Raw genomic sequence first — 25,935 nt, 5'->3', positions numbered from 1 at the left:
TGTTTGATTTAGTATGTGTTTTTCTATGATGGGTTTTCATATGTTGTTTTATGAGTCTTTGGTGTATTTTTTATTAATAAAGTCAAATTAAAAGATTACATTAATGATGTAATTTAATAGAAAATTATTATGATATTTTAATATTTAATTATATTTAATTAATTAAATAAAAAGAATTAAATTTGAAGATAAAGTTCTAAGGATAAATTTAGAACGTGATAATATTTATTTAATTTAATAATAATATATATTAGAGTTTATTTTTAAATAAATGCTAAATATTATTATTAATTGAGTTAATAAATATTTTATCAATTAAGTTTCTAAAATAAATTAAAACTATAAAAAAAAAGATATTAAATTATTAAAAAAGATTATAGATCGCATGATGCGTGCATGAGTTGAAAATATAAGAAATTAATTAAAAAGATTAAACATGTGAATTTAATAATGTTATTTTAACAGCATAAAGTGCACATGGGATTAAAGCTAATAAATTAATTAAAATAGAAGCCAAGTGGAAAATTAAATAAAGTTATTTAATAATTCTTTTAACATGCATGAAAAAGATTAATGCAAGATAAAAGAAATATTAATAAAAGTTAATTTTGAGTTAAGGGTTGTGAGCAAGGAGTTCTCTTGGGGTGAATGCATAATTAGTGCCTTGAATCAAGGAGAGAACTCTTTATCACAATTAGGGGGTTCATTATTGAGGGACAGGAATTTTGGAGACAAATTTGGATGCGAATTTCAGAAGCAAATTATTGAAGGGAAATTTTGGAAAATTGTTGGAGAGAAGTCCTTAGGTAGAAGCAAACTCTCTCGTGAATCTTTTGGGCGTTGTGATTTTAACATTAGAACTAGGTAGATTCTTTAATTTTGTTCACCTAGTTAGAATTATGATTATTAGATTATTTTTTCTTCTCCGTGATTGTTGGAAACGACTCCCTAAATCTTGTTGTGTGAATCTTTCGTTCTCTTTTCTGAATCTACAAATATCATCTGTATGATATGATTGAAAGAAAAATAAATCAATTTGGAACCTTGTCCATAGGTAAAAGAAAATTAGAATTATATTCAAGAAAGGTTTGATTAATATGAGAATTTAATATTGAAAAGCTTAATTGGTTTGCAATATTCATCTAAGGTTTTATGTCAAATAAAAATTAAAAAATAATAATAATAATAATAATAAAATATTTATACATATATATTGGAGAGTTGGATTGTTTAATTATTAAACAAAAATCTTTATAATATATATATATATATATATATATATATATATATATATATATATATATATATATATATATATATAATTACATTGGAGGAGGGTATCAATGTAGAAAGTTTTTATTAAAATATTAAAAATATATATATAATTGGGGAGGGGGTTTTACCCACCCCACCCTTACCTTAGATTAGCAACCATATATATATGAGTCGCCGCTCGCTGTTGCAGTCGCACTAGCGACTACTATCGCAATACGTCTGCAATAGCAGCCGCAGTCCTATACACCTACGATTTTTAAATCACCTTTTTGAAATTTCAATATACTTTGAATGTTATAACTAAAAAATTTAATATTAATTAATATTAATTTTAATAAAAATTTTGTTAGTTATTAATTTAGTTATTTTAAATTTTATTAATAGTTATAAAAAAAAATTAATAATAAGATGTAATATTATTGATAATTGTAATTTTATTAATAATAAGATTTTAATATTATATTATTGATATTTAATAATATTTTATTCATCAGTTTTATAATGTAAACTTCATTATTATTTAATAATATTGATACATTTATTATTATTTAAATAATAATGCATTTAAATATAATTTATTTTTAATTAGTAAAATTATTGATAATTTTTATTAATTATTAATAATTGATAATTATTGAGACATTAATGTAAGTACTTAGGTTGTTAATCATTAATTAATTTAATTAAATTTAGATAATGATTAAGATAGTTAAGTGAAAATTGTAAATTTATTTAGATTGGAATTTACTTATTTATTTAAATAAGTTGAATAAATAATTTTCCTTTAGATCTTTTTAGAGAATTATTTTAAATCAAGTCAAGTAATAGGACTTTTATTCAAATATGGGAACTGCGTTAAACTATTTGGATTAAATGTATTCAATAAATCCTAAATCTCACACTGAGAAGAAAATTGAACCTTGTTGTTTAACTCAAAACTATGTGCTTTCAAATCAAACCCAACTATGGGATGATCCTATTTTCTATGTGACTTTTTTCTTGTCTATGTTTTGGGTTTTGGGGTTGTCCTAGAATGTTGACCAGTCTAGGATGTTTACCAAAGGCTCAGGAGTTTTGTGGTTGTGATGCTATGTTGTTTTTGGTCTCGATCTTTTCAAACCCAACCATGGTAATGCAATGGCATGCTCTATGATGTGTGTGGTTTGTTGATTGTTTTGCTTTCCAGTCTTCTTATGTGAAGTTGAGGTGTATGTATATTGGATACCTGACTTAACCATTTTTGGGTCATCAATCAGTTATATAGATTTGCTTTCCAGTCACTTTGAGAGGACTGAGGTGTTTTGAGTGATTTGTTCTTGATGGTGTCATGTTGTGACATATTTTGACTTGACCATTTTGGAGTCTTCGATCAGTATTGTGATTTATTTTGAGATATTTTTTTGATTGCTTGTTAAGAACCGATGGATATTGTGATTTATCATTGATGCCTTCAAATGTTGATAGAGAAATGTTGTGATCATTATGATTATCATTTGATGCTTTCCAGTTGCTCGTGGAGAACAGATGTGATTATTGTGGCTTATCTTTTGATGCTTTCCAATCGCTTGTATAGGACTAAGGTGACTTTGTGATTTTTTATTTCATGAGCCTAGGGTAGGTTATCTATGTGTAGTGTCGGGAAGTGGCTTGCAATGGAGGATGGGAGACCCTAAGTAGCTCTAGGGATGACTCATTATAAGTTGTTTTTAATAAGTGATAACATTTACACTAAATGGGGATTAAAATGAACCTAATAAGATAATTGTATATTCTCCCTCATCCCTTGAGTGCTAGTACAGACTAGGATGGGGTAGGGAGAATGCTTGGTTACGACCTTGCATTTCATAGTATGCCTCGTCAATACGAGAGGACAATAGTGGTCATAGGATCACTGGGGACTCAGGATTTCTAAGGGATTCCTTGAGTAACTTCCAACGTGATTTGTGCGATGACACTTTCCTGCTTGCATAGTAGGTTTCCTACATGTCTTTATGTGCCTCTAAGTATAGATGTTAATCTATGTGTTGGAACCTTTGAGTTAGTATTCTTTTAGGATTTCCTAGACTTACAGGATATTTGTGTTATGTGATTTGATATCCTATTTGGGACTTGAGACTATCTCCTCAGCGCGGTTGGAGTGGGCCATTTAGGTTTCACGTGGTCGGGTGGTAGTGCTTTTTAATCTTACCATTGAGATCTATCCATAGTCACCGTGGCTGAAGCTTCTTGGTATGTTTGTTTATCATGTTTTGATGATGTCATTTACTGATGCATTTACTTATATTGATGACTAGCATGTTAGATTTCCTTATGCTTATGTTGTAGTATGTTTAGGAGTGACGTCCCTATTACTATAATACCGACAATCTGGTCGATAGCTTGGGATGTTACACGTGGGGGATGGCTAGGGCCCACGATGGTCTTATGATGCTATTGATGGTTGGGAGAAACCACACACTTAGTTAGTTGTGTTTTATGATGGATAGTTGTATTTCATGTTGGATGTTTATTATCTTTTATGATGGATGGATGTATCATGATATCATGTATGGTGTATGGTTTCATTTATTTTATCATACTTGTATGATGGATCTAAGGAGGATGTTGTATTTATATTTCTTCATATGTATATTCTTTTAGCCTTTCATACCCTGTGACATGTACAGTGGATGATTGAGCATTCTAAATTAATTTGCCAAGAGGCATTCAAAACAAATGTATATTATGGACTTTGGACTTTCTGATTATTCTTTCATGTGGATGTGGTAGTTGTTAGACTTATTAGATTAGACTTAAATGTGACTCAACATCTTGGGATCCTTAAGAAATGTAACCTGTTATGTATGCTTTTAGTTGATTGTATGTTATTGCTTCCGCTACTATGTGTTTGATGTGTATGTTATGCTTGCTTACTTCAAAAAAAAATGTTTGGAAAACTTAGTAAAAACTTTAGGTTAATTCTTTTGGATCCCTTGGCGGGGTGTTACATAACCCACTACCATCTCCTATTATCATCATTAGTGAAAATACACATCAAGGAAATAATCATGTTATCCATCTCTCACAACAAATCCTTTATAACCATCTAACTGTAGCTCAAGATCCTTGAATATGAAAGAAAACATAAAGCAATTGAAAGTAACATCGGCCAATACCTCCCAAGTGATAAATTTTAGAGCATACCAAGAATATTGAATGAGAAATCTCCTTCAAGATATGTAAGTCATCATGACATATCTAAGAAAAAACTCCTCATAAGTCTCTATTGAACTCACGTGCAACCTAGGTGCAAGCTCCTTGGACTTTATGTTGAAATCTTGGTAAGAGTATCCATCTCAACAACATGCCTCTTGTATCAAGAGAACTCTAACCATACCTAAGACTTGAAGTATCCATGAGTACCTATAATCATGAACACATGCCGAACTCAAAATGCAACACAACACTATCATAAAGTATCAAGCAAATGATCTCAATCCCAAGAAACTAAACCAAGATCAATATCAAAGCTTCAACCATAGAATCAAGAACAAAAACATGAGAATGAGATCTAAACCATATCCTTTGTAGAGATATCATGCTCCAAATGATCATATGAAATAATTATATTATGCCACAACAAGGACTCTTTGAGTCCTAAAAATGTCAACATCTCTAGTCAAATGAAGATACAATCTCTAGCTAGTGAACCAAAATAATAGGAAAGAACCTTTTGCAGAGCAAGATCTAAGGCATTTTCCAACATCTACAACACTAAAGACCATCAGCCATCATTGTGTGGTGAATATACAATCATCGATAAAGCTCTCACTGAATCTTGATAGTCATCTCTCTAAGGATATGACACACCGTCTCCCAAATTTGAAAATCATCCAAGCCCATGCACCACACCAAGTGAAACCAAAATTTCCAAACTAATTAAACTATCCATGTCATAGGACACCATTACTGATTATCCAAGTACTCATTTATCATCCATCCTCATCCCAAAATAACCACACCAATGCAAAAGTGACCACAAACAAATTATCATTTTTTTTTTCAAAAAAAAATACTACAACCCTATTGTCGTCAAAATTAAATTGAAATCAAGAAATCTCACTTGAAGTAATGAAAATTTCAAATTACAACCAACTACCAAGGCCCAAAAGTCATATGTCAAAGATGAATGAAGTTACAAATTAAATCATCAACACCATTACCATAAGTTTACTAAATTTTTTTGCAACTAGTTACCAACTCATATCTAAAGGGAAATGAGAGCATCCCAAAAAGTCATTTGAGATCAGTATGCACATCTTGTATCCAATGATTTCTTCAATAGCTTCTAATGAAAAAATAGAAGCACATACTACTATATCAGAAAAGAGGAAACAAACATAGTTGATTTCACAAAATTACAACCTTAAAGACAAGTGATTGCAATTTATAGGTCTAAAAAACCTCAATAGCATTACAACATATAAAATTAATTTTCTAGAGCCATGAAACTAGAAGAATGAGATAGAACTAGTCTAAGACTGACACTAGGAGACGTCGAGATGTTGGGATGGGTTCCCAAGATGGGGAAACAAAGGGTGTCAATTTTTTAGCAATAAAAGGATGATGACAGGGTGGCGGCATATCATATACATGTAGAACTTGAAATGATAGTTATGAAATGATCTCTTGGTATGACATACCAAATTGAAATGCTTGAACATCAAAAATTACAACACTAAAGAGAACCATTGAACATGTAACATAGTAACATCGTACATAACCAATAGTAACATTCAAATAGAAATTCAAGTCCCCATCCCAGCTGCAATATGGTTGCAGAATGGAAGTGTTGGGAGCACTCAAGTACTCCAAGTACCTAGTGCAAATACATCTTTGGAATGGGTACTTCAAGGTTTTGGGAGGGGTGTGAGACCCCATGTATCACTAGATAGAACAAAACTAAAGATATACACACAAAGTAACTTTCCTAATAAAAAATCCCACACTCCAAAACATTGAACCAATGTATTCAACAAAAAGGTACAATACAGTTTCAAGCTCAAAACCTTCACATGGTGATTTACATTTTGTTGCATCCTAAAAAATATCCAACAACAGAACCCTATGTAATGAACTCTTTGTCTCTCTCACATACTGCAAATTAACAAAGACATTAACATATATAGAGCTCATTACAAGAAGTAGGTTTATATTGCCATCTTCAACACGTAAGAAGTAAAATGTGTCATAATGTAAGAAACTTGATAATTTCATTATACATTGTTCATAGCAACTTCCAAGGAAATAACACCTATCTCATCTATAATGGTCAATGTTGCCAAATACAATGCAAGTACAACATAGAAATTACCATGACTAGGATTAGGCACCTTCCTTACCTCACATCACTTGTCAAAAGTGAACTTCATTATAAATATATGTTGTTAAAATACAACTCCAATGCACAAAATAAATTTCCAAAAATGACTATGTAATGGACATAAGAAATTGCCAAATCAATTTCCACGCCAATAGAAATTTACTACAATGTATTCTCATAACTTCCTAAAAAATAAGGAATTTGTCATCTCAACATTTTCCATGGAGGATGTCACCTCACCAAAAGGTCCCACAAAGTAAATGACAACTTGGGGTGTGGTCCCATGAGGGGGGCTACAAGATCTATTTCTATGGAGTGGATGGTCCCATGAAGCCAAAAAATAGTTTGTCACAAGATTTATTGGAATCTTCTCCTCAAAAATAGCAGCCCCTACATTTTAGGGTGCATATTTAAGCAGGTGGAAAAGGTAGAGGGCTAGAAATTGCCTTGCTAGCTTATACTTTACTTGTGCCACTTGTCAATCATATACTAATTTCTAAATTTTATCAATATTTTCTTTAAACACATTTATTTATTTAGTAAGTGAATTGAATATGTTAAAATAAAATAATTCATGAGACCGCTTGCTTCCATAAATTATGGAGATTAAACTTTTTTAAAATAACTCCAATACAAAATTCATGGGATCTCCCACTTTAAAATAATCCTATAAACTCTTTAGGGTACCCGCTGAATTTTTCTAAAAAGCCCCCCTCCATAGAACCGCACCCTTAAACACTCAATAAGTTAAGATTAATCAATAAGTTAAAACCCTTTGAATTTAAACAACTTAATTCCAGCAATATCAATATATCCTCTATTTTCTTTCCTCAACCTTATCGTTATTTAGTGAACTCCAATGAACTTAATCTACTTTAGCGCTCCAATAAAACTATTTCTTTGTTTAATCAATTGACCATTTTATTTGTGTCAGGGAAACCCACCTTACGATTTTCTCGTTATCTACATGCATTTGTAAAATACTTTTATACCTTCAACTTCTACTTTATTTTTCTTGACAATTGCTCTTCCAATCTGATCCTTACCATGGGAAGCTTGGGACCGCAAATAGAATTTCTTTAATTGTGATTTTATTTATAAGATAATTTAATGTCCACATACTATTGAAATGGATCGTATCTACAAGAAGGAACTTTCAGGGGAAAAAAGAATCTTAGTACTATTTTTTATTAAATTATATTTATTTTTCAAGGTTCCAGTTGAAATTATATTATTTACCTATTATAATTCCCTCTATTGAAAATTAAAATGTTTATATTCAGTTATTCATGAATTCTCGTGAAAACTCATCAATACAGTAATCGTTCTGATCTGAAATACAGAAATGGTGAATTGTGAAGATCAATATATTTTCAAAACTTGGTTTATACAGTACAACATATCTATATACGTACATGGAGGTATTCCATACCAATACAGAAACATTCAACATTCGAAGGCAATTACGCAGCAGGAGGTAGAGATCTTAGAGCAGGTGGGGCGACTGGAGCAATGGCAGCTAACAAGGAATTCTCTGTCACTCGTTGCAAACTAGTCAGAGTTTGTGCATTTGGAATTACATCCGCTCGGCTGAAGTCCAATGACGGATCGTTGTAAATCTCCCACCACTTGTTGACGAGCATCTTTATGGCTTCCCTCTGCATGTTCTCCTCTTTTCCTGTGTACCTCCACGGCTTCGATCCCTGCACCGCCATGGATCAACACTCAGGTAACAACATACACAGAAATATGAATATTTACAGGACCTTAATTTGGAGGAAAAAAATTGAAAGGGTAAAGATAATCTTGCTGCATTTATTTCATTGATATTTTAGATCAAAATCCGAAATGTTTAAAATACTGTAAAGAATACGTTATAAATCAGAAATATATGATTTAGATCCGAAATGCTACAATATTTTCAAGATCATATTATAATTCATAAATGTATGAACGAATATGATTCATAAGTGTATGAACTTGAACCGAAATATTACAAAATATTGTAAAGATCATGTTATAAGCCAGAAAAATTGACAAGATTATGTTGCATAGAAATTTCATGCATTTAAAGGATGAAGATACTTACAGCTGCGCAATAATGAACGACTTTGACTTTCTCCAGCTCCACATTTTCCGGATGGCGCCATAACATAGCCAAGACGAGGTTATAGATCAGGGGAATCGGCTTGTAAATCTTCTGGAAAAACATGTTCAAGAAGTCCTGCTCTGCAAAAGGTGTCGGCGGGGTAATTTTCAAGGTTTCCAGCAAGGTGTCGTAGGTCAATTTACTCGGCTCAAAGACGAACATGCCGGCATTAAAATACAGAGCAGGGGGCTTCCCTAATTCAGAAGGCCACTGGACCTTCTCAGGGCACTGCTGGCAGTAGCCAATCTTATACTGAGGAGTATGACTCCATGTCTTTTCACAAAAACAATCCATAACGGCATAGAAATGGCCGTCTGGCAGATCGAAAAGGTGATCAATGTTGTCATAAACTTGAATATCGGCATCCAGATAGATCATTTTGCTGTATTCTTCAAACTGCACGTCACAGAAAACACAAACGGAAATATTTTAAACAATTGTCCAGATATTTCATCCGAGACGAAACCCTAGCTACTATGAAAAAAAGAAAATCTGATTCGACAACAGAAAAACTAAAATTGATGAATTTACCTCCCAAATCCGAAGCTTGGAGTAATTGATGACATAATAAGCCATGGCGAACTGGACTTGATTCTCCGGAGGATAGATTGGCTCGATCTCTCTGACAATACAGCCCTGATTGCTGAGCAATCTTCTGTGTTCAGCAGGGACATCTGGCAGGACGGCCACAATCAAAGGATAAACGCTGCCTACTTTGCGCAGGCCCTTCATGAGCCCAACCACACCTTTCACATAATCTCCACTCCCTGCAAGAAAGGTCACATACGCTCTTTTGGAATATCCACCTCGGAGGGTCACAGCTTTTTCTCCAAAAACCTCAGGTGGAACCTCGGGAGCCATTTTCTACAAAACCTTACTGGAAATAACACTCTTAAGTTTACTGGAAATAACTCGGAATCTGTGATACTTTCTTATCTGGAATGTGGTAGCTGTAATCTATATATAGTTAAGAGGCACAATCAGGTAATGAAAGAAAGTGTGGGGTCTAGACTCTTCCTATGAATATCCGAGAACTTTCACGTGAAATTTGGGCCGTTAATTATGAGCAGCTAGAAACTTTTGGAATCACGACGCCCAAATTTTTATTTGTGGCTCACGGTTATAGTTATTTAGCAGGCGCTTTGGTTCTGACACGTGGTGCCGAGTATTCAAGATGTTTGGGTATAGTTTTCAGCACTTTTCATTTTAGAAGTTTCAAGATATAAAAATGAAAAATCAATTTTCCTTAACAAAAATACACATATTTTTCTAACAACAATAATGACATGTAAAATAATAACTTTATCATATTCACAATTATCTTCCACCTCACAACCTAAGACATAAATGAATGTCTAATCAACAACAATAACTAAATCATTTTTCTTACTAAATATTGTAACTATATCAATTTGGGTTATTTTTTAATTTAAGTTTATTTAAAATCTTACTAAAAGACTAATTATCATATTATTTAAAAATACATTTACTTAATTTTTTCTTCATAATAACTTAAAATTATTTTATTCTAATTTTAAAATTAAATTTTTTATTCCAAATTATAATTAAATTAATTAATAACAAAAGTATATTTTTAAGAATATAATGATTTGATAAATTTTTACTACAAATATTTATTAATTCTATTCCAAAAAAAATTTAATTTAGTTTGTAATATTTTCTATTTTCTATTTTCTATTTTAAATATATTTATTAGTTTTACATTCTCCCTTACTTTTGTCAATTGTAAATGCTAACTTTTTTCATACCATGTTTAACTAACTATTTTTTTTCAATCTTGTTTTAATTCTCATTTTCATTTTAAAATTTGTAAAACTAATATTATTCTTCAAACTTGTTAACCCTTTTGTTGGTTTGGATCAAGTAGTCAACAATTTATATTTTAAAATTTAATATTCAATTTTATATTGGAAAAGGTAGAAATAAATACTTCATTATTTAACTAAATTTTATAATTTTTATTTAAATATTTCTTAAAATAACATAATCCTTTATTTTTTTTAAATTCTCTTCCAACTATCTCTATTCATTGTCCCTATAATAACACATCATTCTCTCTCTTTTAAATCTCTTTGTATCGTTCATTTCTATCTATAAATCTCTATTATCATTATCTCTATTTTCAATCTGTCTTCATATATATAAATCTTCATCTTCCTTCTTTTCTAACTATTATGAGGAATATATCTCTTTAACTCTCTCTTCAATATGTCTTTAAAATACAAATAATAATGGCTTTTTTTTTTGGATATATGTGGCTCAACAAAAGAATCATGTAGGCTCCAGCAACTATCATTGTTCCTTTGTCACCACAATGTACTTCCATCGGTGTAGTCTTTTGAGCTTCTTAAAAGAACCTATAAATTTTAGTAGCCAACACTCAAACAACGTTGCGGCTAGCCTAGGGGCATGAAGTCCCCATGCATTTGGCTATTAACTAGCAATAGGATCACTACTCCATGTTCATCAATGCACATCTATTAGTTTTTTCTTACTTCTCTAAATTTTATTTCTTCCATCTTATTTCTACTTTTTATTTTTTCAATCCACAACACTGCAACCGTTATGCATATGGTAGGAACTATGATGCTTGTGTCTCTTGTTATACAAGTGAAGCAATAGTTGGGGAAGAAGAAAGTAGAAATATATAGATAGAAATGAAAAAAATATGGAATAGATAAGTATATAAAGAGGGGGAAGAAATTAAAAACAAAAAGATATTGAAAGGAGGTAAAAGGGATATATTAAATATATAGGAAGTGAGAGACATGAGAGATTGAGAGTAAAATAACTAAATATAAAGATAAAGATAAGAAATGACTTGTAGAGAGGTAAGAGCCTACACCATAACACTAACTTAGTGAGCCTCTTACCCAGAAGAAATCTATTCATACTCCACATATAATAATAATTAACTTCAACAAATAATAACAATTAATTTATATATAGAAACACTTTAATAAATATAATAATATGTTTAAAGTTTTAATATTTAATTTTATTAATTTTTTATTATTATTTAAATAGTGTAATATTATAATATGTTTTTTTAATTAAAAATTATTCACATATCATCTATCTTTAAAAATACTTAAACATCTAATAAAATATATAGTATATTAAACATATTTTAAAATAAAATATACAATCTACTTTTAAAAATATTTAAATATATAATTTAAAAATAATTATATTTATTAAAACCTTGTTCTATTTTTCTTAAAAGTTAAACAATGACATTATTAGTATAATAATAATAATAATTCATACATATTATCAATAAATTATATTTATAATTAATTATTAGTACATAATATTAGTTATTTTATTAATATACTATGTAAAACCATTGCCAAAAAATGTAATAAATATTAAGTTATATATATATATATATGATGAAATGGACTATCAAATGCATGGATCAAAATAAATATAATATAAAATATATTTCTTAATGATTTTTTTGTTTTGAAATTTTGAGATATAAATACAAGTTGTATGTGGCATTAATCATGTGATACATATATTTAGTAAAAACAAATATGTTTTTTTTGTTGTGAAAAATATGTTTTTTTTGTTGTGAAAAATATGTATTTTTCACTTTAGAGAATTAAATTTTCTACTTAATAAAATTAGTATAAACCAATTAAATGAAAGAAAAATAAGATTTATATAATTTTTAAAATGAATAATAAATACAAAACATTAGAAATTACATTTAGTATTTGTAATAAATGTGTTTTGTAATTATTCTCGCAGGATGATTTTCTAAGTAGATATGTTTTATTTGTTATTCTAGTTTCACGTGAATTAGCTTTCATTGTTCACTATTGGTTTATAACCTTAAGTATTGGCTATTACAAATTAAATTCCCAAACATTGTTCATGTTTCTATTCTATAAAATTTGTCAAGTGGTTAATCTTTTACATGATATCAAAACTCTAAAGCTTGAATATGAAGCTTAGCTTTGTCGCATAGATTTCAAGAAAAAAATTAGAACAATTTCTTCAAGGTTTTCATTTTACAACAAAAATAATGCTTGATATGAGTATAGGCTTGAAAGTTCTTTAAACTACTTACAATGGAAGGTTTGAATTACATCACTTCTCAAGGATAGATTATGATCTTATGCCAGTACAATGGTGCACCAATGAATGATCTCATATATCCCTAGATGCACTAAGTCAAAGAGATCCAAGCGTAGAATATTATCCTTGATGGGGTAAGAGATCACTTGACTCCCTATCTATTGGGGAAAGATACCACCAAGGAGATGTGGGATACAATCACAAAACTATATCAAGGAGACTATAAAAGTTAAAATGATGGTCAAGGATAAATTACACAATACCAAAATATCCAAGTACAAGAGCATGACATCTTACTTGTCCAAGTTTACTCATGTGGGCGACAAATTGGTTGTTGTTGGCAAGACAATTATTGAAGATGATATAATGTGCATAGCCTTGAGTGATTTTACACTAAGATGTGTTTATCAAGAGTATTTTAAACAAAGAATGCCTACCCAAGTGGATGAGGCTTTGCATTTTTTTTCCTCCAAGAGAAGATGCAAGATCTTGTGATTGTTGGGAAATAAGATGAAGTTTGAATATGAAGAAAATATTGCTGTTGTAAGAAAGAGAAAGCTAAATACCAAGAAAGGGCCATGTAAAGGGTTTTTTTTTTTTTTCCAAAAGTGGGACAAAAAATGATATGATCCAATTGAAGAGTTTTTATTTCTATCAATTGGTTCACTAGTCATGCTCAAATGAGTTTTAAAAAAATCAAGAAAAAGGTGACACAATTTATATCTCTTGCAAAGGTGTACAAGTCTACAACACGGTTTGCTTATAATTTTTTATCATTAATTATCTCTCTAGCTTAGTTTCCTACAATAAATAATATATTGATAGCAGGGTTTCTCACCACATGATAGAAGTCAAAATATTCACCAAGTTGGAGGAGGGAGAGTTTGATTTCTATATTTAGCTTACAGACATTATTAAATACCACAACTTGGCACAATCATGTTTAAGAAAATGTGTTGATTTCGTGTAGCTTGGACATGTTCTTCTAAATAGATGTTACATAAACTCATGTAGAAGTCATCCAATTAATTTCCCATGCACTTAATTCATGCAAAAAGAGAAGAATTGGTAATGTTTAATGAGAAAGAGCATTGAGATCAAGTACTACTTCATTAGCGATTTTGTAAAAAAGCGAAGAGTAAAGTTTTTGTACATTGTTGCAAACAAACAAGTTGCAAACATCTTGACAAAGGCCTTCTTGAATGGAAAGTTTGTATATTTTTAGGATAGGTTGTGTGTTGTGCAAAACATGTTTCTTTCCAAGAGAGTGATTTATTTATGTATCTTGGAAGGTATTAACATGTTGAGTCATTTTCTAATATGCATGATTTCAATTTACTTTTCCCTAGAAGTATTTTTTTTAATTATTTAAGGATAATTCATGCAAGATGTCTAAACATAGAAATATTGTCTAATATAAGAGTAACTCAAACAAGTGTTCTTGGAGTCAAAGATTATAAATTTAGCTGACTATTTAGACTAGGATATATTGTGTCATTGGCACGAGGTGTTGATTAAGTGAAAACAACTATTACAATGAAATTATCATTATATAATTGTTACAATCTTGTAACATTGTAAAATTCTTCCTCTTAAAGATAAATAAACATATTCATATTTTTGCATTTTTATACTGTGTACTTAGTTTTAATATTACATACTACGGCATTTTTGGGGTTGACTTGACAATTGATGTTTACACTTTGTAAAGAAGACGGATCCAAATGAATGAACCCTAAACCAGAGGATGCACTAGTTCTAAGAAAATTTCTCTTTCTTGTCATCTTTTTATTTTTAGGGGTTTCCCAAGTAACAACTAGTGTGACCACTACTTGTGTCATCATCTCAAAGCTCTCCTAATTTTTTATCCGTCAACCATGACCTGTTCACTTCAATTTTCTCTCCAAACTTCATAGGGTCTTCCATCTTCTTTAATCAAGCATCTTTTCATTTCCCATCGTATTTGACCATTTCTAATATGTACAAATGTAAGTAGTAAGTTCATAAAAACAATGAATCTACTGGGAATTAGCAATTACAACATCAAGAGAAAAGCATTACAAGGCTCAATTTTAGTACATGTGAGAAGGTCACTGGAAATAATTTTGACATTATACATTCTAGTTGACTTTGGTTGAAATTTTCAAAGCATTTTCAAAAAATTCTCTCTACATATTTTATATCATTCAATTCCATTAAGTGACATTTCTTTGAAGCATTATGTCAAACAGTTCAAATGCCTTCTAAATGCTGCCACATTTTGCATACATGTCTACCAGAAAATTTCCAGTATATACATGGAAATTTCATCTCTAGTACCTAATAATCACATTTTCAATGTTACAAATAGCAAAAATATGAATCTAAATGTTTTAAAATTAAGATGAATAAGCTACAAAAATGAGATAATAAATCTAACAATTCATTTGTGGGCACTAGAATTAAGTACTCCATCTTCCTTTCTCTTCAAAATTTGCACACTATCGAAATCTTTTAGTTCTCTTCAAATGAAACAAGTCATTTAATCAGATGTGGCAATTTTGGGAATAGGCATGTGTCTTGTCTATACTTTTTGCATGCGACATGTATCTAACATTCTAGAAATAATTCTTTGTGCTTTTCTTTAATGATTTTTTGGTGAAGGTATGTGGCTCATTAGTTTGGGTAATTAGTGGATTACAATAAGCCATATCTTGCTTGAACATTTAAATATTCTCTATCCTCAATTGCTAATTCCACATTCTGTAAAAAAAAAAATGGCATAGTGCAAAAGGGAGTATTTTGGTTTTCTATCCGTTTGGCTGTTGGAAGACGAATATGGGAATAGGAATTGTTATTTTGGAATAGAAAATAGGGACACATATTCCTATTCTCTATTTGATTTAATCAGAATTTGATGGAGAAATCACAAACCCAAAAATGTATGTTTTTAAAATAAGTTAATCTATAATTTCCTCTTTAGACACCAAGTTTCATGTATATTATACAAATTTTAGCAAAGTATAAAATTAATTTTATATTAAGAAAATGTAATTTTTTTAACATTAAATGATTTGCCTATATCATTTGTATTTAAAATTTATGTAAATTATTAACTAAAATCCTTATTAATATAAAAATAAAATTACAATTACATAATAATTATTATTATATTATTTTAAAATATTTTCATGTATAGAATATAAACTTCAATGTTCTTAAATATATGAATATAAAAAAAAGTTAAATTAATTGTTTTAATATTCTAATTTTAAAATATAATTACTATTTAATATTTGTTCAATCCAAATTTTAAAGAAGCCTTCTAGCTTTTTTTTAAAATGGGAAAAGGAAAAAACAAATGTAGGGTGCATATGTTATAGTTTTGGTCTACATTTGAATAAATAGTATTTCTTTAATTTTAAAATAAATAAAATTAACAAACTTTATAAAATGTTTAGAATTTTGATAGGTAGAAATAATTATATTTTGAAATTGATTGAATCTAATAGTCATGTTAAATCCATACTTTTAAAAGATAAATTTTTAATATATGATTGGTGTACAAACCTTATTAAAAGTATGGGTTTATTTTTTTTTGGGTTTTAATTTGATTATATATTTGAAAACATTTGGAAAAAAGTTAAAGTAAATTTAAAATTATATGAGAGAGTTAGCTTAATTTCAAATTGAAAATAAAAATAAAATTTGTGTTATTTAAAATTCATTTAAATTGTTCTATTTAATCATAAATAATTAATATAATTTTTATATATTGTATCATACTATTACAAAATATGATCTATTGTTATTTAATATTTTTTCTATAATAAAATTTAAAATTTAACAAATAAAATATTTAGTTTTATAAATTTTAATACAAATATTACAAAAAAAATCACACAATAATATTTAAACTTTCAAATTACTTGACTTTCTATTTATTTTTATTAATTTATTAACAGTGTAATATAAAGTCTTGATAAAATAAAATGCTTTTAGTTTTATGATAGAACAAGAGCTCTATGCAAGCAGCAGTCCTTGCCTTTTGGGGTTGATATGTTCGATTGTTGGCAGAGAATGTATTCGGTGGGGCAATTATTTATGATTTAGCTGTAGTATTGGTCATGTGTGATAAAGTGTAAGATTTGATGTGAGGAAAAATGGTAAGATTATTAGCTCTATTGCAGTCATACAAAAAATCATAAGTAATCGTGTTCAATATATCTTGTAGGTTTCTTCTCAAAACTGGCCACAAAGAAAAGCCAGAAAAAAGTTAGTAAAGCAAACTTTGAAAATTTATGAATTACTGATGGCTTGACAAAAAAAAATTTAGCACAAATGAAATGAAATAAACTGAAAATAATCAAAAGGCAATTTGATACAAAGAAAAACACTACTAAGCACATTCAATAATTCCTCAAGTGTTGTTATTCTTCTCCAGAAAATAAATTTAAGAACAGGACTAATCTTTAGAAATAATGCTGCAAAATTCATTAAAAACATGTTCCCCATATCAGAGGTCATTCCAACAGTAGGCACTGGCAAAATCCCACTAGCTATCGTGAGATAATAGCTGAAACAAATGGTAGTTTCTAAATAAAATATGCATTAACTGAACATTCACAAAGAAAACATTTGTGAACTAGCATTTCCAAATTAAGAAATCATTCAAATTTAAAAGTATAGAAAACAACGCTCTAACACACTACACCAGTAGATTAATTTAAAAACTCTATAATACTTGTTAAACATTAACAACAAACAAATGAAATGGAAAATAATGAAGCAAATAGAGAGGAGAGAAAAAAAATGACAAAACTATAGTTTGTTGGCTGTAAGAAAAGTTTAAATTGTCTATGAGTATCTATATTTTAAACCCTTATAAATTGTATAGTATTTAATACAGTGACTAGTAAAGAGAAGCAAATTTGTTACAGGAATTTACATGGAGCATGTAGGTTTGTATTCTATGTTTTGCTGTACAAACATGTAGCAAAAATTGTATTCTATATTATGTTTTTGCTGAGTTTTACAAGGTCCATATATTCGGTGAGATGGAGAGGACAATATATTGAAGTAAAAAGTTTGCAAAATTCAGTTCTCTGTGAGCTCTATAATATTGTGACATATGTATTATGTTATGTTGTATAAACATGTATGAGCTGTATATATAAGGTGATTGATGGAAAAAATTGATGTTCAAAACTGTTGCTTCAGTTTGCTTCTAATATAGATGATGTGCCTGCAAAAAAAGAATGTAGTGGTTAGAGTTAGACAGTAGTTTAATGTGAATTCTGTAATGAAATATTGTAAACATTTGAAGAGCATGAATTGTTTTAACTGTCAACCTATTTTTATGGTGATGTTCATTTTACCTTGTTGCCCGATGTTGTAGTTTTCAAAAATTATTCTGAGGATCATATGTTGTCTATGTACCTTGCAATTTGCAAATAAATATGAGTTAGTAGTTTTGTTTGTATTTGTTTGAACTAAATTTGATTGTGTGTAATTATAGTAGTAGAAAATTGTGTAGAAGTACTTACAATTGGAGTCTCTCTTGTGATTGATGTGATTGTATGGCCCATAGCAAGTGTAAAAGTGTCTTGAATCTTGAAGTTCTGCATCATGTAAACTGTTGTAGACATAGTTTATGTGTACTTTTCAAACTCAATTTTTGTTAGTTCTCAGAAGTAGTCTTGCAAGAGCTTACTATGTAGATTGCATTCAAGGATGTTGTCTTTTGTTTCGATGATACATTGGGGATAGGGTTGGAATTGAAATGTTGTATCTATTCCACACTTAGTGTAGTGAATGTTAGTTGGATCACCTGTTGTTGATATGGACACTATTTGTTGGCAGACTATGTACAATGGTTGGTATGGTGAGCTATGGACATTTTTTGCTCATAATGTTCCTGTTACCTGGAAGTATGAACACTGAGATGAATTGTAATTGATTATAGTGATATTCTTATTGTCATTAAAAATTGAATTTCATCTAATTGTTATTTTTTGACTTACCTACAAATTGGTGTTTGCGAGTTCTTGTAACGATTATGTACTATAGTTGTTGTTGAGCTCATCTATGTAGGTAGCTAGGCCTAATTTGATAGCTATTGAACCTTGTGAGCCAATGCATATGACATTTTTTTGTAGTAGCAACAATGTTGTTGGTGATTTCGTTGATCTTCAAATATTTTATAGGTTGTTGTAGCTATAGTTGTGCATTTTTGGCACTATGAACTAGCAAGAGAAAAGTAGATGTTAGGAATTGGAGTAGTGAAATTACATAAAATCATTATGGTAAAAGTTGGTGTGTGTTATTTGTTACTTATAGTAGTTGTGTCACATGGCCATTGTCCATCTCTGATATGGAGTTGGAATTGTGTGGGGTTCTATAGATATGAAGTTACAAGGACACCAAGACTGCCAGTTGGATAGTTGTTGTGTGATTGAATCAGCTGAGATATTTTGGTATCAAGTGACAATCTCTAGTGTTTGCAGACAAAAAATATTTTTTCCACTTCATTTTCTGACTTGAATTGTATACAGTAGTCAACATCTCCTCTTTCATATTGTGAGTTTTTGTCTTGATTCCAAATTTCTGAATGTGGTTGCTTGTTCCAGGAGTCAACCAGTACAAGTATTTATCAATTAAGGCATTGGTAACATTTTCTATTATAGTGAGTAGATTTTCTTTTTCTGTCAAATCTATGTGTGCAATTGATGATCTCTGTTCATTTTGTGCAGAGTTCTTGTAAGTTGGGTTGTATGTAGCAAGGATGTCACCCTCAAAGATCGTTGTTGATTGTGTGTTGCAGATGTCAAATATGGAATTTGGGGAAGTGGTAGTGAGCTTCTGTCTACAGTAAAAGTGAATAAGTTATCCTCAAATACAATTAGTGTAAGTAATTTATGTTGAGCCATTGTAGAGAAGTATCAAAGTAGTAAGACTAATTGCCTCTTTGCCTGTTGTTGTGGAGAGTAGCTGGAAAGCCAAGTTGTTCTGTTCTATTTCCATGGTCTGCTCAAATGTATTTGCACTCAACATGTAGTGAATATTGGATGATTAAGTGTAACCTATGATTTTTTTTTTTTGTTTTTGATGTAAAAAAGAGATTATGAAAGTCATTTGCTATAGCTGGAATTGGACTGCAACTATAAAGTGGTCAGTCCAGTATGTATCCATAATGGTGGCTTTTGTGATTTCAATGTCCATGTTATGTATCGAAATATGTTCAAGGTTTCTTCCAGTTGGTGTTATTGTGTTCTTAGTTGTGATTTTGAGATTGTGTTGTTGCATGATGTTGAAGAGGTGTGAGTTTTTTGTTGATGTCTTTAGAATATCGATGTTAAAGTCTCCTGCAATTAGTAGTTTTGAATGTTTCGACAGAGTGGTGGTGATGCTTTGTATAAAAGTAAAGAGATCATTTGTTGGTGCAGTTGGTGTTATATATATGTTTATAATGCGCAAGAATTTTTGTATATGACAAATGTCAATTATGATTGATTTGAGGTGTCTCGTTGCATATGTTTCGATGTTTTGTACTATGGTAGTTTTGTTGCAACATGTGAGCAATCCATGAATAGCATACAATGGATAGAAGTCAAATTTTTCATTAAACAATGGCAGTTGGTCAATGTGCCTGGTCCTTGTCTCTTGTAGGCAAAGTAGAGTTGCACTATGTAAATCATGATCGTGGTCTATTTCTTGTGCATGCAATTACAGGCTTTGGGTATTTAAAGTACATATTGTCATGGTGGTTAGTGATGTAGGAGAAAGAGTGTAATGTAGAAGCCATTGTGATGATGTTTGCAGTCATTGCATTTCTACTTTGACTTTTTGGGAGAGCCTAAAACTATTGTGATGCAGTTTGTTCATCAAGTACAATTTTTCTATGTCTCTTACATGGGACAGAGTAGTATAGGAAAGGCCATGCTGATAGACTTTGGTGGGGTCAAAAGCAACAGTGTCCATTGTCAAGTCTTGTGCTCTGTGAATAATTCTTGTAGATGCAAGTTGTATAGGGAATTATGATTGTATGACTATGTTAATGTTTTCATTCTTCTTATGATTCGTGTCAGTGGTGTCCATGTAGGCAGTGTTGTATGTTTGTACATGTGTTACATTTATTGTCTTCGTAGTTTTCTAACATCAGGATCATTGAACTCGATCCATAGGATGTCTTCGTTGTCATTTGTATGTAGTTGGAATGTGCCATCAGCACCATTGACCAAACCATCTTGTGTGTCAAAATTGTCTGCTATAAGCTCAACAAGGATTCCTGGCTTGATGAATATAGTCGAGGGTAAGCTTGTCCATTCTATTTGAGGAGGGTTCTTCTCAAAAGTTCTATCTTTCTGATCAATTGATTCAAGTTTGTAGAGTGTTGTTGGTAGGAGGCATAACATTTTTCTATTGTGGTCATCAATAGAAGAGTTGCGCTATAACAAATGTGGCAATTTTGGATCATTAGGTATAGGCTTCTAACATGCTCTATTTATGTACTAGATGTCTTGATCTATTTGTTCAGAGATTCTAATATGGTTTAGAACAAATACAAAGTATTCATTTCTTTGTCTAACAACAGTTTTCAAGTTATAGTATTTGATATTGTTAGTCCAAAATGTGTATGGAATATTTTCACCATTAGTTCTTGGTTCTTCAAAAATCCATCCATCACATACTAGTTGTGCTTAGTAGAAGTCACTAGAAAATATGATGTCTATGTTACCAAAGGGTTGAGTTGGAGTAGGTTTTATTTGATGTAGTCTTTTGTCTATGTTGTATAAGGTTATTGATCCTATCAGTGATGTCTCACTGATTAGAAGAACTTGAAGTTGATCTAGTCTCTTGCTTAAGTTGTCCAAGGTGTCTGAGTCTAATGGTGTGATTTTTGATGAGCTACATGGTAGATGAAATATGAAATGTGCAGTTAAGCCTCCTATGTTGTATGCAGCCTTTCTTGTCAGTGTGACAATAATGTCTTTTGGTTTGAGTGGATCACTCTATAGTTTTTTGTCATATAGGTGGATCAAAGCCTCATAGAGCAGTTTTACTATGAAGGTCTTGCCAATTTTTGCTCCTCCTGTTAGGAATAAGTATAGTGGTTTATGTGGAAAAAGTCTTTTTATCATAACAACATCTTTTAATATTGTTTGTTGCTCTTTGTTTAATTCTTCATATTCTAAAGTATTCTTGTGTGCTTTGAAAGAATGGATGTGTAATTTATGAAAATAATGCATTGTGTACAGTTTGAATAGTTTGCTTTGGTTTGAGTTTTCTATTGTGCATTAAGTCATTAGCTAAGTCATATTGTATGTAGCGATTGAATATCATTGTTACATTTTCATTGTTCTCTAGTTCATTTTGTACATCGTCTATGTTACCCCATCCATAATCAATTTGTGCATTGAACATTTTTTCAATTTTTGTTATTTATTTTTTTAAGCATTGAATGCATCAACCCATGTGTTGTGTTCTAATAACAATGTTTCCTCATTTACTTGAAAAGGTATGTACAACATGAGTTTCTCTCTACAATAATTATTATAATCAATGTGTGGATTGTATTCGATGAAGCGTATAATTTGTGCTTTTCATCTTTTTTAAAAATTAGTTGATTTATTATAATAGAGTGCAGTGTACTCGGCAAGTGATAAATTGTCTAATGTGGTTGGCCTTGATATGTATTTTTCTATTGCAGAAGGATACATGATGTTCTCAAATTTTTCATGTTCTTCAGCCAATAGTTTTGGACTTTTCATCATGAGAACTCTACTCTCTGATGGTGTTGTGTTGATAAACACAGTTTTTCTTGATGATCTATGTAATGCCAATGACAATGCAATATGGATAGCTTGAGGACTAGACATTTGTTGATAGTTTAGTAATGCATTTCCAAGTTTGCGTATGAATACTATTTTGTTTTCATAAGTTGTTTTTTGCTTGTGCAATTGTTGAAAGACTAATGTCGTTGTTGTATCTTGCTTTGTCATATAGGAGCAACAGTAAGATGTGTAGCATAGGCATCTAGTATGAATTGTGTATCGATATTTGCATACCATAGTGATGGGACTTGTCTTGTAAATGTATTTGTCTAGGTGCCACTTGGTTCTCTATTTAGTGATTGTACTCTTCTTCTTGATGTTATTCGTAGTATTAAGATATAATTGACTTCAGTAGTGTGGAACTCATTGAGGAATTGGTCAAATGTGACATCTCTTGAATATTGTTTGTACTCAAGTTGTCTAAAGAGCTCTATTGCTTTCTCTTGCATTCGTGTATCTATTGTTGGTAAAGGCTCTAGAATAGTTCTTTTTCTCATTGGAGGCATGGGAAAGTTGAAGTGACAAGTTGATGTCCTATACTTCTTGCAACTTTTTGTGTGATGGTGTGTTTGAACTTTGACAAGCTTTTCATCTAGAAGTGTAGAATTAGAAGAGATATATTTGTCGACAAAGTTCTCAATTTCTTCATCTATGCATTTTCCATATATGGGTGTGTTTTCAGTCCAAACTATAAAATGTACATATTCATTACCTCTATTTTGGAATTTGGTGACAAATAAGTAGTCTGACACTTTGCCTAACAACTTTGTATTTGTTAACATCATTCTACGGAATGCATTAAGTCGATGATTGAAAAACCAAGTGCATAGAACTGGATTCTATCTTATTTGAAAGTCTAAATTTCTATCCTCTATAGTCTCAGTGTCTTTATAGTTATTGTTAGCATAGATATTATCCAAAGCTTGTACTAGCAGTGGCCTCAAGTGCGCAGCACTTATCAATGTGGCAAAGAATGTTGGGGGTCCTAATTGCCTTATCATTACAAATATGTTTTTCCTTTTATTGTCCAAGTAATCAAGTGATGTATGAATACTTTTGAATGATCTGAAACCAATTGGTGATCTTAATATTTGTTCAATGTTTGTAGGGGTGTGGACGTCTTTTACCAACAACTTTTTACCTTTGAGCTCAGCTTTTCTTATGTAGAATCATGCAATGGAGGAGATTTTTTGAATGATAAGTTTTATTGCTTTAAAGAAAATGTCTGTAATATGTGTGGAAAAGTCATTGTCCACATGCATGAGCTCCCATTTCACTATTTTTTGGAATGAGAAATTTGAGACAATGTGTTGTGGTCATGGATAACCATAGAAGAGAGTTGGAAAGTTCATTTCCTCCGAGTTTGATCTTGAAATATTCTAAGAGGTCTAATTGCTTCAGAAGGTGTAATCTCAATTATCATTGTGTCAAGATCTTTAATTAAATGAGTGTCATTGAACCAATGGATAAGTGATTCTGAGACTAGTTCATTATTCAGTTCATCATTGTCATTAGAGTCCTACATTTCTGTATTGTTCAAAGATGCTATCTCTTGTTTTTTTTCCCCCTTAGAATGGCCTCCCAATGCTCATCTATGACAACATTCTCTCTAATATACAAGGGAATTCTTACTAGATTTGATAATGTGTTCATCACACACAAGGGTCTTATATTGCCTTGGGCATATGCATTTTCATAATCTAGTTTTCACTTCAATCTTGTTGCAATTTTTCTATTGTCATCTAATTGTCAAGGCAATACTCATTGTACTTTATCAATATCTACAAGCACATTGATGATTGTTCCGTTTAGGCCATACTATGACCTTTTGTAACCTAGCTCTCATATTTGTGCAAAGGCAATGCACAAGGAGTCAAGTCTTTCTTCTAGTGATGTTAGTGTATGCACTACATCAATATGTTTATTTCTTTGTATCCTCGAAGGTGCAGCAAAAGGAGGAACTTTTCCAGATATAATAGTGTTGAAACATTGGGTACATGCCAATCTCTTGATTTCAATTTTCTTCTCTTCATGTCTTATTGGAAGACAATTGAAATCATTGACAAATTTTTGGTCGATGATTCACATGTTTTTTTGGAAATGTAACATTTCACAACAGTTGCACGAGTTTATGGGTGTGTCATTTATAATACATCAGTATGCTTTGGTTGATTTTGAGATTTGTCTACGTGGTAAAAAAAATTTAGACTTGTGTCTTCTAGTTTGATAGAAATGCAAGTGGAGGTTGTTTTGTGTTGTTCCATTGTGAGCTTTTTCTTGCTTTCTATTTTGTTGAATGAAGCATGTGCTCGTGCTCTTGCATATTATATTTTTGAGGGAATACAATGAATGTCTTCTTTTCACATGACCTTGTTGTGTTGTTATTAAGCCTATTCTTGATAGACTGACAGATGTTGTAGATTTTATTTGAGGTGGTTGACTTTCTATCATGAAAGATGATGATTGTTGTTTTTGGTTTTGGTCACTTTTCAGTTTGTTTCTACAATGACGTATTATTCTTTTTAAGGATTGTAGCGAGTTTTGAATGTTTGCATTGGTTGATGTTGCTTCTCTCGAGTCTGTATCTTGTGAGATGTTAAATGATGCTACAGGTAGTGGTGTGGGTGGTGCAATTTGTGGCTTATCACATTGTGATGAGCCGAATTTATCACAAGTATTGTAGAGATCCATTTCCTAATAGGCTTTTGTGTGAAAGTGAAATCAGCTTTTTGAAAATCATGGTCTATTCAATTAAGTGAAAATGGGAACATAAAAGTAATGAAAGAAAAATAGGAAAGCCTATGCACTAAAATGGAAGAATTCACTAAAGGAAACTGAGTTGTAAAAGTAAATGTTGAATCCATAGAAATTAAAGAATCATAATTTCAATCTATTAGAAGCATTACACGATTTCAACAATAAAATCAAAAGAGAAATGAAACTTTTGATGTACAAAATTAAAGGGATTTTGTAAGGTACTATATACATTTAAATTTGATTAACATGTTTGTAACTAGAACCACAACTAGAGCACTGGTACAATTTCATTGGGAAAAAGTTAGTTATTATTTCCCAGAGCAATCAAGTGTACTATGGTATGTATCTAGATTATTATTTATGCTAGTTTCAATTTTTCCTAAAACAAGTGAAGTAATCCATTAAAAATTCAATTGAGTAATAGGAAAAAGAGAACAATCTTCCAAGCAAAAGTTAGTTATTATTTGGCA

The 25,935-nt window shown here is 30.7% G+C and overlaps 1 protein-coding gene across 1 annotated transcript; it reads right to left on the bottom strand.

Moving 5' to 3' along the window:
* Positions 1-7,970: 7,970 nt before the first annotated feature.
* LOC149542194 (galactinol synthase 1-like) lies at positions 7,971-9,720 on the bottom strand. Its single transcript, XM_089797216.1, has 3 exons — positions 9,318-9,720; positions 8,727-9,182; positions 7,971-8,340 (listed from the first exon to the last, which is right to left on the bottom strand). Exons 1-3 carry the CDS (start codon positions 9,645-9,647, stop codon positions 8,101-8,103), a joined length of 1,026 nt encoding a protein of 341 aa, XP_089653342.1. The 5' UTR covers positions 9,648-9,720; the 3' UTR covers positions 7,971-8,100.
* Between the last annotated feature and the right edge of the window lie 16,215 nt (positions 9,721-25,935).

This window comes from Cupressus sempervirens, chromosome 8, assembly GCF_028749045.1.
Source record: "Cupressus sempervirens isolate cs-2001-9-10 chromosome 8, ASM2874904v1, whole genome shotgun sequence".
Classification (NCBI taxonomy): domain Eukaryota; kingdom Viridiplantae; phylum Streptophyta; class Pinopsida; order Cupressales; family Cupressaceae; genus Cupressus; species Cupressus sempervirens.
Note: the sequence above shows the minus strand (reverse complement) of the source record. Positions and strands in the feature narration are given on the sequence as shown.

Coding starts and splice junctions, on each gene's coding strand:
- LOC149542194 (XM_089797216.1), bottom strand. CDS start 9,647: ATGGCTCCCGAGGTTCCACCTGAGGTTTTTGGAGAAAAAGCTGTGACC. Junction 9,183..9,317: donor CCAAGCTTCGGATTTGGGAG/GTAAATTCATCA, acceptor TGTGACGTGCAG/TTTGAAGAATACAGCAAAAT. Junction 8,341..8,726: donor TCGTTCATTATTGCGCAGCT/GTAAGTATCTTC, acceptor ATGGCGGTGCAG/GGATCGAAGCCGTGGAGGTA.